Genomic DNA, 13,618 nt, shown 5'->3' on the forward strand with positions numbered 1-13,618 from the left:
TAGACTCTTTGGGGCCTAAGATGAATATGACCGTATAAATGTAACTCTGTCGAGCACTGGGGACATTGCCATTTGAGTGTCACTTCAAACTAAACTCACAGCGTGGGGTTCTCTAGAACAGCCAGCCAAGCACCACACTAACCACTGTGTATATATAACAGCTTCCACTTAAGAGGGATATACTGTTGGACGCCTGAGTGGCTTGGTTGGTTAAGCATCTGACTCTCAGTTTCAGCTTAGGTCATGATCTTGCAGTTTGTGAGTTTGAGCCCCACGTCGAGCTCTGTGCTGACAGTGTGGAACCTGGTTGGGATCCTCTCTGCCCCTCCCCCACTTGCTCTCTTCCTCTCAAGATAAGTAAATAAAAACTTAAAAAAAAAAAGAAGAGGGATATACTATTATCCTCATTTTACAGATGAGAAAACTGAGACTCAGAAGTTAAATAACTTCCCCAAGATCATCTAGCTGTAAGTACAGGAGCCAGAGTTCAGTCCTGAGACTGAGTCCTGAGTCATGGCTTTTTGCCACCACCCTGTATTACAGGGAGGGAAGAATCATAATTCAGCTTTTATTTAAGCTTTGAAATGGGCTCAACAAACAACACACGTAGAAATATGTTCCTGTTCCAAAAGTTTGGGTGTATAAAACTGAAACATCATTATCTTAAAACTGCAATTGGCAAAAGCAAGTTGGCAAGAAACCACTGTATCTAATAAAGTATAATTTTTGCTAGAGCTTCATTTTCCTGGAATGGGTCAGCAGTTCCCTGGGAGACTGTCAGGCTGGGGAATGAAAACTCATCGCCTTGGTAATGCACCTGGGTCAGGCCTGCCACTGGTAAGCCAAAGGTAGGAGCAGGTGAGGAAAGGAATACCTCTTTTCTCATTAGAACAAGTATAGCCAGTCAATGTTTGTTTTACAGGGACCTAGAGTTGTTCCTGGAGGTTGCCAGCCGAGCCTGCTAGAAATCGTCTTTCCAAATAAGAGTAGATAGCAACCCTGGAGAGCTTTTGGTAGTCCAGGTTCTTCTAGTTATTGACGAGAGAGGAGTGGGGACTTGCTCAAGTCCCATAGCCAGTTGGTGGCCGAGCCATCCTTGGAACTCTGGTGTTAGCCTCTCTTCTACATCAGATGCCTCAATCCCCATCTCCACCCCCTGCTCCAACTCACTTGCCTCCAAGTTCCTTCTGTCAGCCGCACACCCAGGTAAGGGATTCTCTCTGGGGGGACTCAGGAGCCATACTTTTCCTGGGCTGTCATCTGTACCTTGTAGTTTTTGAGGACTTTATTGTCGATCATCCTTTTCATCAAGTTGCATTTTTGCTACTGTCAGTTAACTGTCTGAGCGCTCTTCTAAGAACCCGAGTTGAGCTGAGCCTGGCTGGGAGATAATAAACCAAAAGAAGGAACCCTCAGGAGAGAGCTTATTTGCATAAAATCACTGGAGAAGAATTAAGTACCAAAATAGGTGAAGTAGCTGTAATGAAAGCAACAGGCTTCAGAGAACTGAGAGGTGAACGTGGGCTGGAGAAGTTTCACGTAGGAGGGAAACTCAGCGGAGCTCTGAAAGCTGTGTGGGATCAAGATAAACACAGGAGCAGGGAGGGCATGCAAGTTAGGGAGCAGCACACTCAGAGATGAAGTCGAGGTTCCTAGTGCAGGGAGCAGGTCTGCTGATCCGAGGGCAGGGTTAGTGTCGGGGGAGGAATTTGAAATCCCAAGACCAGAACAATAGAGATTATCATAATATCTTTTGGCTTAAAGAGACTTCTAAAAGAACTATTCCCCCTTTTTTTTATTGTTTGTTTGTTTGTGTGTTGATTTATTTATTTATTTTACATGAACAAAAATCGAACCCTTGGGCAGGTCAGGTTAAGTGACCTGCCCAAGGTTACACAGCAAGCCTAGAATTTGGATTTGCTATCGTGAGAAGCGGGGAGCTATGACAGACTCTTCAGGAGGAGAGTGGCCTAATGCAAGTGGTATTTTGGACAAGATGAGTCTGCCAGCTCCAAACATAAAAGGTCATGTGTGGAAAGAGGCAGCACACTGGTGAGTTTGTGTGCCTGGCTCCTAGAAAGAGGCCCCGCAGGGAGTTTGCTTGGTTCTGGGAAGGCCAAGCGCTTTTCTTTTAGGCAACTGTCTCCTCTTGTGTTCTTGCATCTCAGTGGGAACAGTGGTCCTTAGCCCATGTTCTCTTCTTCACACTAGAACCTCCCAGTTGTCTCTGGAAAGAGACTTTCCTGATTGCGGGGGAGGGTGGACCATGAGGCCCCCGCACAGCTCCCTGAGATTCCCCTCCTGTTGGAGCTCACTAATAATCGCTACCACCCCCATCCACCTTTGAGGGTCCCCGTTAAATCTCTGACTGGAGCTGGGAATGATTGTGGAGGGTATTGGCATGGGAGGAGTCAGGGCCCTGGCCAGCCGCTGCTGAGATATCACTGGTTCACCTTCACCATGGCACCCTCTTCTTCGGGTTGTTCGTCCTGGCTCTGGGCCTACCTCAATTGTTCCCATGAGGAAGGTGAGGAAAACCTAGTTGACAAGCAAAGCCTTCCTCATCTCAGGTCATATAACGAGCAAAGGGCAAAGCCTTAAGTCAACTGCAGATGTGCTCCCTCCCATTCACACTGCTCCCTAAAGACTTCTTCCCTCTCCCCCGACACAGGGTGTATGATGTTGGATACTGGGTGGGCATCAGGAGGTGGAGACAGGAGGGTGCACTGGTCTGTGTCTGGGATGGAATCTGTAATGGGTGGTGGTGTCCCCTGTGGTCATCAGCACAGGACACGGAGTATATAGAGAATGTTGGTTTGGGACTTCCCAAGTCATCTCTAATGTTTTTTGTACAATCATCAGACTAGAGGATGTGTCTACCCAAAAAGTTGTGACCGTGTTAATACTGTTATCATTCTTTGGCATGCCTGATGAAAAATTGAGATTGATGAGTTAGGACAGCCAAAAAAAAAAACTGGTCTTATAGACGTGACAAAAGAATAAATTTCCACATGCCAGGAACTCAGGCTATAGAGCAACACACACAACAAGCCCTTTAAGAACATTCTTTTAAAAAGACTTTGGTCCCAAGGAAAGCATATCAGATGACATTAAGGAGAATCAAATTCCACATCATGGTCTTTTTAGTAACTTGCTGAGTGATCTTCGGCAAGTTTGTTAACCTCTCTGGGTCTTAGGTTCCTGAGACATTAAATGAGATGATATCAAGGATCTGCCCACGTTGGCCATTCTAGAATTCTTTATTATTTTTTTTATTGTTTATTTTTGAGAGAGACCTAGTGCAAGTGAGGAAGGGGCAGAGAGCGAGAGGGAGACACAGAATCCGAAGCAGGCTCCAGGCTCTGAGCTGTCAGCACAGAGCCCAATGTGGGGCTCGATCCCATGAACCGTGAGATCATGACATGAGCCGAAGTCGGATGTTTAACCGACTGAACCACCCAGCTGCCCCACCATTCTAGAATTCTAAGACAAATGTTTAGAGGTTAGTCTAGCTACCCCAGAAAGATTCTCTAGTCCTCACTGTCCCCTTCTACTGACTATGGCATGTGACCATCAAGGCACCACACTGAGGAAGAGATGCTGACATCCTGTGATGCTTGGCGCACAGGCGGTCCTGGTGTTGGAGCAGCAGCCAAGCATGACTTGTGGTTTTTGACTCTGCTCCCACAGGCAGTCATGTGTGGTGCCTCCTCCCAGGTCAACAGCATTCTGCAGGCCCTTGGGTGTACATGGGATAAAGTGCTGCATGCAGAGACAGATAATCCCAGAAGACCTGCTTACAGCCCAGACAGTACAGGGGACAGATACAGGCTGACTTGAACCCTCCCCTTCCCAGGTCGCCAGGACAGCTCACTGCTTGGTGGATGGCAGCGCTGGCCCGGAGCCTGTCCCTGCCCTTGCTGGCATGGTCTGTGTGAGCTGGTAAAAATCACCTAGTCTCTCTGAGCCTATAAAAATGTTAACAGAGTCATAATTCCTGCCACTTACTTACCCTTTAGGGTTGCTGGGAGGACAATATACTTTTCAAAGAGTCTGAGAATTTAATGTACCCTGAAGAGTGGCCTTAATTGCACATGTGTTGGCCTTAAAAGTCCTCCCCCCACTGCCCAAGGCGAGGGCCTTCCTTTCATCCGGGGAGACAAGCCACTCCTAGCTTGTGTACAGCCGTCTTCTGTTCACACAGCAGTTTCCTGTTCTTTGATCCTTGAGACAACCTCAAGAAGAAGGCCAGGAAACCAGTCGTATCCCCATTTGATAGATGAAGAAGTCAAGGTTCAGAGACATTAATTCTTGATTAAGGTCACAAAATGGCTGTCTTTCCTCAAGGCAGGGATAGGGGTGGAAAATTGTGCCCCAGGCACAGCATAAGTGGAAAAATATAAAGGAAATTTGTAAATTAAGAGAGCATGGGCTGTTTTAATTTTGCTTTTGAAATCAGCCTCCTTACCCCTGGCCTGATGTTGGGCTAATGCACTCTGGGTTTCCCTGAAGAGTTGGGGCTCTTAATCTCACAGGTGCAGCAGTCAAAGGGCTTTTAAAAACTTCTGGTGTCCAGGATACCCAGGCCCCACATCAGGCCAACCAAATCTGAGCCTCTGTCTTGGGGGGCTAGGCAGCAGGTGATGGGTTGAGGACCTTTGCTTCAGAAGGTGCTTCCCTAAGGACACTCGTGTGTGAATTTACCTCGTCAGGCCTGATGCTCTAATGGCCTTTTGTTAGTTCCAGGACCCCAGTGGTCATGGCTCTTCCCACTTGGATGACTGATCTCAGCCAGACCTGTTTCTCTGAATGTGCACAGATGCCTTCCTCTTTCATTCCCATCAGCGTGGAAAAGTACATGTTTTTTTCCCTTACTGACCTTACTGAGTTGGGAGTTTCTCAAAGCCCTTTATAGATCCGTGAGCTGGAGGCTAAAACAATCTTCCAAAAGAGAAAGATTCATGGGGTTCAATCATGCCACAAGTGCTTTGATAATTTCTTCCACAATACCTCAGGGTGCTATGGGAACAGGCAAGAATTTTTTTTCCCATTTATCTGGTGGGAAGCAGAGAACTGGAGTGAGGGCCAAGTCACTCTGGGAGTCAGTGGGGACAGCACCAAGGGGTCTAAGTTCTCCTGTTCTGAGCACTTAATGTTTAGATTCTGGATATAGTTACTCTAAGCAGTTACCATGGGCGATTCAGATCATCAAGTTAAAAACATGAACTCTGGGGGCTCCTGGGTGGCTCAGTCGGTTGAGAGTCAGACTTTGGCTCGGGTCATGATCTTGCAGTTGTGAGTTAAGTTCCACATCAGGCTCACTGCTGTCACTGCTGTCAGTGTGGAGCCCACTTCGGATCCTCTACCCCTCCCTTGCTCGCACTCTCAAAAATAAACAAACCTTAAAAAAAAAAAAAAACAAAAAAAAAAACCCAAAACGTGAACTCTGTAGTTGTATGAGGAAATCACAGAACATTGAGGTTGGAAAGGTCTGAAAAATGGTTTGTGCTAACCATCTCTGTGACACTGAAATTATGATCACAACTATCACTGTACGTTTTCCACTCCTGGTTCTGGGGAACAAAGGTTATGGAGCAAGGCCAGGCCCCCTTTAGATACTGAAGGAGGGTCTCCTGCATCCCCCTCGGCTTTTCTTCCCTGGTCTTCCCAAGTGTGTTTAAACAGGACACATTGAAACGTGAAGGGTCAGATGTCCTATCTGTTTTCTGATCTTTTCTCTTTCTTTCTTGCCTCCTTTGGATAAAATATTTTTGTTGCTTCAATTCCACCACCCTACCCTGCTGAACATGAGCCTGCTAATTATACATGTTTTTGTTATTTTGGCATTTATAATTACAACATGCATCCTTGACTTGTTAAAATCTAATTAAATGATTACTTTAATCACTTCCCAGATAAAGGAAAAACCTTATCGGCGTAACTCCATTTACTCTGAATCTGCCCACACAGCAATATGTTACATGTATTTTAAACCCCACCCTCCATTATTTTTATTGTTTCTATCAGGGGTGGCAATTTTTTTCTATAAATGGCCAAATGACAAAATATTTTAGCTTTTGTGGCTCACGTATGGTCTCTATCACATATTGTTTTTTTGTTTTTGTTTTTTTTTTAACCTTTAAAGGTGTGAAAACCATTCTTCTCTAGAGAGCCATACAAAAATAAGCTGCGGGCAGATTTGACCTATGAGCCTCAGTGTACTGGCTCCTGCTTTATGCAGTCAATATTATTTTGGATTTATTCACCCTTACTGCACTTCATTCCTTCTTACATTACCATGCTTCTATCTGGCATCATTTTCCTCGTACCATTTGGAATGTGTCATCCCACTGTCTTCGGGTGTCTATTGCTTCTGAGAAATTGACCGTTAATCATAATGTTGGTCTCCTGTGTGTTTTTCTTCTGCTCTTGAAATTTTTTCCTTCGCTTTAGAACTACACGTAGACACAGCAGTTAGTACAGTTCAAGTATCTGGGTAAATTTCTCTCTGTGTTTTTCCCACCTAAAGTTTCCCCCCCTTCACCCCAAGTTTCTTTGATCTGTGGCTCAATATCTTTCTTCACATGTGGAAAGTTTTCAGCCATAATCTCTTCAAATCCTTTTCTGCCTCTTTCTCTGCTTCTTTTGGGACTCAGTACGTGTATGTTTGTGTGCTTGGCAGTAGCCACAGATCTCTGAGGCTCTGTTTATTTTTCGTCAATCTTTTTTTCTTCTCTATTTTTCAGAAATGTACCTTCTATTGATCTATCAATCTGGCTTGAAGTTTACAAATTCTTTTTCCTACCATCTCAAGTCTGTTGTTGAGCCAATCTAATAAATCTTTCAGTGTTGTGTTTTTCAACTCTGGATTTCCTTTCTTTCTTTCTTTCTTTTCTTTTTTTTTTTTTTTTTTTTTTTTTTACTAACTTCTATCTGGGCCCACTCAGAACTGGTTTCCATTGACTGCTGTTTTTTCCCCCATAGTGCAAGGCTCCCTTTTCAGTTTCATGGCATGTCTAGTAATTTGTGGTTGCAAACTGGACATGTTTGATAAACATCTAGCAATTCTGGATTTGTTTAATTTTTTCTGAGGGTTGTTGGTTTTTCAGCAACTTGCCTAGACTTAAACTGTGGAATCCGTCTTCTCCTTCATGATGTGTAGCCACTGATGTGTTTGATCAGTTTTTTATTTCTTATTTTTATCTTTTTAACCTGGCATTCTAGGAGTCATCCCTGGGTCTGCATGGTTTAGTGATCAGTCGGCGACTCGGACAGAGGTCGTGCTCAAATGACTTGGGTTGCTAAGGCTCCATATGTGTAGGTTGTGGAAGGACACAAAGTTTGAACCAACTCTCAAGCTTCTCTTCACTTATTCCAGGTCTTCCTAGCACGGATGTAGATTTCCAGTCAGCCAGGAGAAAGGAAAGAGCGTCTTTCAACCTTCCTCATTTCCTGGATTGCCCCCATTAAAAATCTGATTAGTTCACCTCTCACCCTACCTTGAAACAAAACATTAGGCTAATAGAGCCGTGGATGTTACCCATTTATTAGTTCACTACTATATACTCTCTTTTGTCTGTTTTGTTTTGTTCTTTGTTTTCTCTCTTGGTTTCTATTTATTTGGTGGTGTTTCCTGGTACTTTTTTTTTTTTTTTTATTGGAATCCGGGCATTAGAAATACAATTTCATGTTGTAGATGGTGCTATCTTCCTTCGTAAAAGCAGACAGGTAGGGGCATATCACCTTAATCTATTCTGGAATAAAAATGATTCAAAGTGGACTCCGTCTTTTTTGCAGGATGGCCTATTTCAAGTTTATCCCTACTCCAAGGGTCTAGCTCTTTGAAGCACCAACTGAAACCCAGGATGTTTACCAGGCCTGCCCTCCTTGATGCACATTACACCCTAGTGTTTCTTTCCAGTTTCACACAACTGCCTGAAGCTCTGCGTGGCATGTTAGCCTCTTACCTGCTGATGTCTCTTGTCAAAGATTTGGCAAATGTTTCTAGGGTAAAACCAGCACCAAATGTTGGGCCCATGCTCTTCACTTCCCTTCTCTCTGGCTATTGACCCCTCCAGTTCTTGGTGCCTTTTTGACTCTCAGTGGAAGGGCACGATCATGCATGTGCACACACACAGAGAATGTGGAAATGCACAATAGGATTTCTGCAGAAGGAAAAATCAAGACCCAGAAGATCCCATAGTGTTTGCAGGAAAGAGATGTAGGGATCCATCTACTGTCTTCAAGAACAGTCTCCTTTGAGCCCCTTTAAAACCTTTCAGATCTAGAGTCAGCAGATGGAGACTCTCAACCCAATCCTACTTCTTGAAAGAACAATGTTGACTACTTCTGCTACAAAATTATGCTAATAATGACCGCTTTCTCTCTGGATTGTTTTGATAAGGAACAGCACCTTTCCTCAAAAGGAACGTATTTCAATATACAACTTGTGCAGGCACTTGGCTAGATATTCTGCTTATGTTATTTGATTGAAAATTTTTTAGAAATTATAGAGAGCTGAGTGTATTAACAGTCATAAAAATCTAAGGAACCTACTTTTTATAGCAGGGGACCAAAGAGTTTCTTTGAGGAGAGATTTGTTTGTTTGTTTGTTTGTTTGTTTCTCAGGCTTAGAGCCTGGAAGACTAGGATACGTGAACAGGACATCTCTCAAAGACAACGGGATAGTTGGCTTCCAGCACCAATGCTCCTTTACTTGTGGGATTCTGGCAAAGCCCAGTGAAGAGCTTCGGCAACAGCCAACCTGATAATCTAGAGGCAGATCCCAGGCTCCCATCTGGGCTTCCTGGGGCTAAAGGCTACTGCTGATCCCCAGATGCCATTTTCCTGTTTTACCTTGATGATCTCTTTATAGTAGCAGAATAGACTGAGCATTGATTGGTTGGCAAATAATGGCCATTGGGCCAAATCTGGCCTTATGCCTGTTTTTGTATGGCCTGTGGGCTAAGAATAGATTTTACATTTTTAGATTTTTTTTTTCATGTAGATGTCCATTTGTTCCAGCACCATTTGTTGAAAAGGCTCTCTTTTCTCCATTATATTGCCTTTGCTTCTTTGTCAAAGATCAGTTGACTTTACTTCCATGGGTCTGTTTCTGGGCTCTCTACTCCATCCCATGGATCTCTTTGTTTTTCTGCCAATACCACATTGTAGCTTTATAGTAAGTCTTGAGGTTGGCTAGTATCAGGCCTCTGACTTTTTTCTCCTTTGATATTCTGTTGACCATTCTGGGTATCTTGCCTTTTCATATACACCTTAAAATCTGTTCATTGATATCCACAAAGGTTTTTAAAGGTTTAAATGGTTGCGAAAAATAGAAGGGTATTTCATGACACATGAGAATGATATGAAATTCAAATTTCAGTCTCCAGAAAGTTGATCTGTTTACATGTTGTCTATGATGTCTTTCACACTACAATAGCAGAACTGAGTAGCGACCGAGACTGTATGGTCTGCAAAACCCAAAATATTGACTATCTGGCTCTTTGCAGAAAATGCTTGCCGATGCCTGATCTAGATCTTAGGCTGTGACTTACACTTAGGTTGTTGGCTATGAGCACAGCCCACAGAACCAGACTGCCCATTTTCAAATCCTGCAGTCACCATTTGCTAACTGTGTCACCTTTAAAATGTCACTTAACCTTTCTGATGCTGTTCCTTATCTATAAGGTAGGGCTAATAGCATTTATCTCAGAGAGTTGTCATGAGGATGAATGAATTATTTCATGTAAGTCTTAGGATGCCTGACATATAGAAGCTGCATATAAGTGTTAGCTACCATATACATTTGTATCCTAGCCGAAAAAAAATAAGTCTCGCCTCCTTGCCCTGCTAATTCACCAACCCTACCACCCCCAGAGTGATGATCATCTTAAAACACACATCAACACTCCTGTCTTTGAAGATCGGTCATGGCTCCCTGTTGCTCACGGAGGAGTCTGGCGTTTGCAGCTCCATAGCCCAGCTGCCTGCCTCTACCCTCCTCTACCCTGCCCTCCACTTACAAATCTGCTCCAGCCTTTTCTAGCATTCTGTCCTTGTCCACACCCCTGTTCCTCCCTGTCATGTGGCTCTTTCTGCCCAGAAAGCTTTCTTCTGGGAATGTAAGGATTATCACTGAGATCTGGGGCAAGTTACAGCAATCATTCCTGCTGTGAGCTCCAATATGGAAATCAGTGCCTGATCTCACAGTGGGCATGAAATGGAAATATACTCTTGCTGCTTATGAAACTCCAGATAAATACTTTTCAGGGTCAAAAGGTAAAGCTGCAGAAGACGGCAGAGGTAGAAAAGAAATCAAGGCATCTCCCTCAAGTCAGGACCCCCACTTTGGCGTTGTCTAATGCTGTTTGGGGCTTCTCACATGGTACATCCTTACAGAAAGAGTGTACCAGGGGCAGAGAACTGGGCAAGGAAAGTCAGAAGACACAAGGGACCAGGATTTATGATTAGGTATCAGTATCATAAACGTATCATGAAGCTATTAAAGTAAACATCAACATTACATAGCAATATAAAGAATACTCACAATACAATATTAAAGGGAGCTTGCAGGATATAATGTAATCCACACTGATTATAACTAAATGGAAAGAGTGCCCCGTCTGGAGCCAGATGATAGACCCAAGAGAGTGAACAAATCACGTTTGGTTATTGGGGTAGTGGCACTGTGGGCGAATTTTTGTTTTTATTTGGAGGGCTGTTAAAGGTACTATAGTGTTACTTGTGTATTTCAAAAATTAAATGTTTTATGGGAAAACTCTTTGGCTTACACACTTAGGATGAGTCTTTTATCGTATGTAAATTATATTTTGAGAAGGTAAAGAAAATGTAAATATTTTGTGACACTGCCCCAAAATCAGCTGGGAGGAAGAGAATGTCTTTGAGGTTTGCAGTTTCTCTACCTGCCTTTTCTTCCCCCTCCACCTCACACTCAGCAAGACCCTTCTCGACATCCCCACGGGAATCTCACGGTTACCTCTGAAACTCACCTAACCCTTCAGACTATTCCAGAATGTCCTTTGCCTCCCTTGCTTTGTCCTGGATCCCCAAACAACAGCAGCTAGGTGTCCAACATTACCTTAAGAGTTCTGCCCTTTGCTAAGGAGCCAGTAAAGGTATCTTTATACCTTTATTGCTAGATAACAGCGTGATGCAGGGTTATTACTGACCCCTGCCAGGTAACACTCTTGCTTTTCAACTTGGGGACTCTGCCTTAATAGGCTGTGTTAATGAAAGCAGGTGTCCCTGACAATGGAGGAGATAGCCGGAGGGATGAACCTGGACTTTTCTACTACAAGGGACGTTACTGAGCTGGGCACATAGATAGAGCTGGGAGGAAGGGCATGAAAGCTGTAAATCTAAAGCTGCAGCTAAATAATCTGAACTGTATTTGCTTTCTTTTAGGGCTCACCCAGGCCACTACCTCTCCTGGCGAGAACACACTGGAAAAGCAACTATCACCAGAGGTGAGGGCTTTGTCCTGGTAGGAGAAGAGGGGTGGGTGGGTGGGTTCCTTTTCTGGTGGGTATATCCAAATCTCGATGCAAGTTGGCAGGTGCCCCCTTGAGGTCTGGATGGAATGGGTTGGATGAGCTGCTTCCCCCAGGAGCAGTGAAGCTGCCTGGTACAGCAGAGAGGGCACAACCATATCTCCTGGAATTTGAGGCTCATCATCTCTGCATTCCGAGCTGGTGGTTCCCAGAAGCGTCCAGAAAGAGTTATAAATGGGCTTGTTATCTCTGTGAACCTTGAGCAGATGCCGTGAATTATCTGGAGGCATCTGGGTGAGGTCTTCCCAGAACATCCACAAGATAAGGGCTGAGAATAAATTCTTTATCTCTTACTGAAATCAGTAATTCCAGAGAAATTAACTTGTGTCTTGTGACAGCGAGATGTGGTCAAGCACCCTATTTATGGTGTGTTTTCCCCTGTTGGCATATTTCCTCTTCTACTCTTGATTCTGGGGAGAAAAGATGATCTTCCTTCCCAACGCCTTCTATGTGATTGCCAGCAGAGACTGCTCTGGACCTGTGTGGGCATCTGACGAAGCCTGAGTGGTCATGTGAACCTGAGTGCTGGTCACCCAGTCCCTTCTCTGCTCTCAACAGCCCCTCTGGGCTTAGGACACACTGATATGGCGGGGACTCCCGAGTTTCCCAGTTTCTGGTTTACCATTCATTTCCAGCAGCACATGAACATAATGCCTTCTGTACCTGCTTTTATGCAGATAAGCAAGTTAAAAGAGGGAAAGTAGATAATATAAAAAATATGATAGCATAGAATGGATTATTTTTAATTTTTTAGTCTAGATATACTGGGTCTCTTCTTAATTATTTTTTTACTGTGGTAAAATACACATATGTTTTGAGGCATCCTTACCTGCCACTTGCTAAGGGCATTGTCAATAGATACATGTCCCCTTTTACTAGGTGAATGGGGACTATGATGAACATGACTATGGATAATCACTGCTTCTGAATTTTGAGCCTAGAGAGAACAAGTACATGGTCAAAGTACACCAGATTTCAGGACCTACAATATTTCTCTACGAGGGCAGTTGATGTTTCTGATATTTGGTTTCTGTTGCAGGCCCTGAAGAACTTTGCATTCTCATGCAACCCAAAGAAGTCAGGATCCAGTGTGCCTCCGAAGTCAGGTATGTGACCCTGAGCCATGAGCTTGGAAGGCTGGCATCTTCTTTGTGAGGTAGTCAACAGAGGCTCCAGTCCTACTCCTCTTGTATCCTTTGGCCATCCAAGCCTCTTCCCCAGCCTCAGTCCTTAACACCTCTTCCTTTCCCTTCAGCCATTTCTATAGAAGGACACCAGAGATAGAACCAACATGGCCCCACAGTGGCTTGCCTGGGAAAGGGTGACTTCTGGGAGCTCACCTTCAGGGGGCCCAGATGGTGCCATAGGAGCTGTGGGTTAGAACTTGGTCACTCATGTGCCTTCCTGGATCTTGTAATGTAAACTACAGTGGCACATTTTTCTACTACAGTAGACATTTTTCTCCTATAACAGGCTAGATTTGTCTAATACCTGGATGGTATGAGTGTTGCTCTTGAGCTGGCTGTCTTCTCTGGCTTTATTCTATCAAATGGCTACATTATAGACCATGTTTAATGGCTTTGCTTATGTTTGCATTGCACTATCTTATCAGTTTCCAGTTAAGCATGCTATCCTTACTATTCTGTTATATAAGGAGTATAGCTAGAAAAAGAAATCGATGCACCTCTCAGGAAATGATCTCTTTAGGAAGTTTACTTGTAATGGCCCTGTAACATGACCAGGAGTAGGTCCGTGGTTTCTAGGGAGACTTAGTTCTAAAAATGCTTGTGGCCCAGGTGGGTCATGGAGGCTTCCTGGTGGACCATTTGCATCTGGCTTGCATCTGAGGTTTCTGTGTGTTCACAGAGTGATGTTCTCTGGCACTCTTTGAGTGCCGTGCTCTGGCACTCTTCAAGCTGACATTATCCCTTTTGTACCCAGGTCATTTTCAGGTCATTTCAGGTCATTACTGGTTACTTATTAATGGGGAAATGCAGAGCCAAGGGATAGAGGGAAGCAAGAGGCAGCAAGAGGGCCCGGCAAGA

General features: G+C 44.1%; 1 protein-coding gene across 1 annotated transcript in view; it reads left to right on the plus strand.

Annotated features, from left to right (window-relative positions):
- PLB1 (phospholipase B1) overlaps window positions 1-13,618 on the plus strand; it is a 143,141-nt gene that overhangs the window by 31,031 nt on the left and 98,492 nt on the right. Inside the window, exons 3-4 of the mRNA XM_078444836.2 lie at window positions 11,428-11,489; window positions 12,613-12,679. Of these exons, the coding sequence (XP_078300962.2) occupies window positions 11,428-11,489; window positions 12,613-12,679 (129 nt within the window). The remainder of the gene's footprint in view (window positions 1-11,427; window positions 11,490-12,612; window positions 12,680-13,618) is intronic.

Source organism: Panthera onca, chromosome A3, assembly GCF_046562875.1.
Source record: "Panthera onca isolate mPanOnc1 chromosome A3, mPanOnc1 haplotype 2, whole genome shotgun sequence".
NCBI classification, from domain to species: Eukaryota; Metazoa; Chordata; class Mammalia; order Carnivora; family Felidae; genus Panthera; species Panthera onca.